Here is a 4,312-nt window from a genome sequence, read left to right on the forward strand (position 1 = left end):
CTTGGGAAAGGATCTGCAGGGAGAGAGAAGTCGCTCATCAGGGGCTGTTACTGAGGAGGGCAGGGAGGGAAGGGGAGGATGAACAGGAGCTGTGGTTCCAGCCCCAGGGAGCTGAGGTGGTGCCAAAGGAGATGCCAGCTCTGGGAATTTCCTGTTCCCACGTGGCTGTTTGATTCCCCACCGGGAGCTCAGGCTGTGAGGGGGTTGTCACTGCAGCCAGGTTTTCCTCTGAGCTTCCAAGCCCAGCTCCCACTTCCATTTGAATCCCCAGAAAATTGCTTCCCACTAATTGAGCAGGATATTAATGACAGTCTCTGCGTTCCTCAGCCCTCGTTAATCCTGGCTGGCAAACATTCCCCAGCAGCCACACAGGCTCTTCCCTTCACAGGGATGACCAGACTGGCGCAGGGTGCCCAGAGCAGCTGGGGCTGCCCCTGGATCCCTGGCAGTGCCCAAGGCCAGGCTGGACATTGGGGCTGGGAGCACCGTGGGGTAGTGGGAGGTGTCCCTGCCCATGGCAGGGCTGGGACTGGAAGTTATAAAAGGCAGCTAAAAAGAGGAAATTGGGATGGTGGGAAGGAGGGACGGGGCTGGAGAACACCACGGTGTGAGTGAAAGGGGGATTAGAGGAACTCCCCTGTCCTTAATCCTGTCTGTGCCCTGGATTATTGCTGGGGGCTGGCTGGCTCAGCCCTCCCCTCCTCAGTAATTACAACATTCCTGGAGGGAAGAGGGCGTGGATTTCTGAGGGAGAACCTTTAACCCTGGGACTCCACGTGCTGCCAGACTGGGAATGTGGATGGGGCTGTTCCAGAAACCAGGATTTGGTTCATCCACACACCAGAGTTCAGCCTGGGCAATGCAGCTGAGCAGTGCCTGTGCCATCCCCACAGCCTGGGGGAGGGTGCCAGGCTGCATTCCTTAGGATCCTCTGGAAGAATCCTGGCTTGGAGGTCAGAATTGAAACTGGCTCATCCTGCTGGAGATTCCACGACTCCCAAATCGTTTGGGTTGGAAAAGCCCTCAGAGCCCATGGAGTCCAACCATTCCCAGCACTGCTGAGGCCACCACTGACCCTTGCCCGTGTCCCCAAGTGCCACCTCCATGGGGCTTTTGCATCCTGAGGATTTCAGATCCATTCAGTGCTGAGGGAGGGACCCACGGCAGAGCTCTCCCCCGTGGGAGCAGCCCAGCAGTGGGATCAGGACACAGAGGGGTTGTGCCCCCTCCATCCCCGGAGCTTTCCAGGCCCGGAGGAGCCCCTGGCTGAGCAGGAGTTGGGCTGGAGACTCCCGAGGTCCTTCCCCACCAGAATTATTCTGTGGTTGTCACAGACCCATGGATTGGTTTGGGTGGGAAGGGACCTCAGAGCCCATCCAGTGCCACCCCTGCCATGGGCAGGGACACCTCCCACTGTGCCAGGCTGCTCCCAGCCCCAATGTCCAGCCCGAAAAAAAACGCCCGGGGCCAGCCCCAGCTCCGCTGGGCACCCTGTGCCAGGGCCTGCCCACCCTCCCAGGGAACAATTCCTTCCCAATATCCCATCCAGCCCTGCCCTCTGGCACTGGGAAGCCATTCCCTGTGTCCTGTCCCTCCAGCCCTTGTAAATTGTCTCTCCCTCTCTTACCTTTTGGCTCCTTCAGGTCCTGGAAGGCCACAGTTAGGTCGCCCTGGAGCTTCTCTTCTCCAGGCTGGACAATCCCAACTCTCCCAGCCCTTCCCCAAGGAGAGCTGCTCCATCCCCCTGTTATGACAGGATTCAGTGTAATTTAGATTCAAAGAAACCCCCAAATGTTTAGAACAGGCATCAGAAGAGCAACGCTGACACGGAATTTAAAGAGGCATCCAAGGAGTTTCCTCCCGTTCCCACGTCCAGCATTGCGGGACCAAGAGCTGAGGGGACACAGGGAGCAAACCTGGAACTGTGTTAGCTCAGCCAGGAAAAGCACAGCCGGTGTCCAGAGCCCGAGACGTGGCCGTGTGGGGTTCAGCCAGCCCTGGGCACAGCAGCGCCCACAGCCGCTGCTTCCCTGGTGGTCGCTGTGCCCTGGGCTTCACCCAGGCAGGATCTGAGAACCTTCCTTGAACTTGTTTGGGGATGTTTTATTCCTGTGAATGCCAGGGCTCTTTTCATCTCTCCTCTTTGAAAGCTTTTGACCTCAGTAACGGGAGGTCAGTTCAGTTCTGCCGTGTTTCCTCTGGCTGAGCACTTCTCCAAGCTCTGGGAGAAGTGGCTGCGTAGGAACAATTTAATAAAGGGAAAACAGGATCCAGGGTGGCCCTTGGTTATCCCAGTCCTGCTGCTGTCAGTCTGCCTCATTTGTGTCCATGCAGCACAACAAATCCTGTTACTCCTGCTCTGAAATTCCATGGAATCCTTGATCTGTTGGTATTTTTCTGCTGTCGAGGTCAGCTGGGTTTGGATTTTGGTTTTTGCAAACAGAAACTTTGGTTTGCGGTTCATCCAAACCCCTCCTGTGTGAGCCCCGGGTGCCTCTGGGGCCCTGTCCTGGTGTGGCTTTAAGTCTTTCCTGAAACAAAGGTTTTTGTTTTGTTCTCTTCAGCGCTGGAATCTTTGTTACTGTGCTCATCAAAAGCCCTTTGCTAAGGGCAGTGTCTGTGGAGGGTTTGGGAAGCTGCTCTCCCAGGAGATGGGCTGAGCTCCGGGGTGCTGCTTTTACTCTGAAGTTCTTTGTGTGATTACTTCTTGAGCTGACTCCAGACCAGGAATCCTTCCTCTGTGTTTCTCTGGAGGTCCTTTTCTCCATGGGGCAGCACAAGAGGGGACGCTCGGTGACAGCGAACGTGCAGCTGCAGAGGTCGGAGGTGTCCGTTCGTAGCAGGGTGTTGGTGTTCAATCCCTCTGTCACCCGTGTCCCACTGGGCAGGCACGGGGGTGTCCTGGGGAGCTGAGGGGTGTCCCAGGCCGGGCTGCATTCAGGACTCCCGATCCCGATCCCGCTGCCGCGTGGGGAGCCGGGGCCGTGTCCCGCAGGCTCGGCGGTGTGGCTGCCCCTGGTGCTCTGTGGCCCGCCGGCCCTGAAGCAGCAGCAGCAGCACGGCCGGGCGGGAATGGCCCCGGGAATGGGGCCGGGAATGGCGCTGCCCTCTAACCAGCACGTCCTGCTCAAGGCCAAGGCCGCCGCCGCGCCCGGGAAGTCGGGTACGTGCGGGGCGCCGCTCCTGGGGACGGGGACAGGAGGGCAAACGGCTCCTTGTTCTGAAATCCTCGGCTTCTGTCTCCAGGGCTGGGGTTCTGGGGGGGATGCACCGGGTAAGGAGAGACCTTGGGTGGATCCTGCATGGATCTGGCTGTGCCACTGGCTCGTTAAAAGCTGCTCCCCGTGCTCGGTGACTTTCCCAGTCACCCGTACCCCATGCAGGGTTTCCTCCTGGTGTTCCTGTTCAGGGTTCTCCTGGTGTTTCTGTTTCCGTGGTGGGTTCCATGTCCTGTTCTCATCTGAAAGATCCCTGAGGGGTTTCCAGAATTTGTGCTGTTAGGAATTAGTGAGGTCACTGCTCTGCTCTGGCTGGTCTGCCAGGGCAGGAGCTCCTCAGCCAGCAGCAGATTTTCCATGGTATCCCAAATTCCTGGTAGTTACTTGCAGCCAGTTTTGTCTGATTTCTTTCCAGAGTAACTGAGGGCTTGGTCAGGTCCTGGTTCTGAGCCACAGAACCACTGAATCCCAGACTGCTTGGGTGGGAAGGGATCTCAGAGCCCATCCAGTGCCATGGGCAGGGACACCTTCCACTGTCCCAGGCTGCTCCAACCCCCATCCAGATCCCAACAAAACTGCATCTCCAATCCCAAATCCCAGGGCTTTTTCAGCCCTCGAACTCTCCAGTAAAGCCTGGTGCTGTGGGTAATTAATTAGTATCAATTATTGGCCCCGTCCCAGTCCCAGAATTCCTTCCCTTCCCAGCTGTCAGTCCTTCAGCCAAGGAGCTGTGCTGGGAGCAGAGACAGCTGCCTGTGGAGGGAAGGAATTCTGCATCTGCCTCCGGGTTATTCCCTGCCAAAGCACCGGGCACAGGAGCTGGGCCTCAGGCAGTCCCTGGCACCTGCTGAATTCCCTGGACTGGGACAGGCTCAGTCTCCCTGACAATCCCTGGCAGGGCTCAGCATTCCACATCATTCCCTGCAGGCAGCTGGGATGTGGAACAGGGCCAGCTTGTGCCAGTCCTTCTCCAAGCCGGAGGAATCCCCAGGGTCCCCATTCCGTCCCTGGTGTGGGAGCAGCCAGAGAGGGTCCTGGAGCAGCAGTCTCAGCATTAAAAACATCTGTATTTGCATATCCTGGGAGTCAGTGTG

At 57.7% G+C, this 4,312-nt stretch overlaps 1 protein-coding gene across 1 annotated transcript in view; it reads left to right on the plus strand.

The window, feature by feature from the left end:
• The window catches only part of ASXL2 (additional sex combs like 2, transcriptional regulator), a 73,053-nt gene that overhangs the window by 54,381 nt on the left and 14,360 nt on the right, over nt 1–4,312 (plus strand). Inside the window, exon 9 of the mRNA XM_017743412.1 lies at nt 3,036–3,163. Coding sequence (XP_017598901.1) covers nt 3,036–3,163 — 128 coding nt within the window. The remainder of the gene's footprint in view (nt 1–3,035; nt 3,164–4,312) is intronic.

This window comes from Corvus brachyrhynchos, unplaced genomic scaffold (genome assembly GCF_000691975.1).
Source record: "Corvus brachyrhynchos isolate BGI_N302 unplaced genomic scaffold, ASM69197v1 scaffold211, whole genome shotgun sequence".
Classification (NCBI taxonomy): domain Eukaryota; kingdom Metazoa; phylum Chordata; class Aves; order Passeriformes; family Corvidae; genus Corvus; species Corvus brachyrhynchos.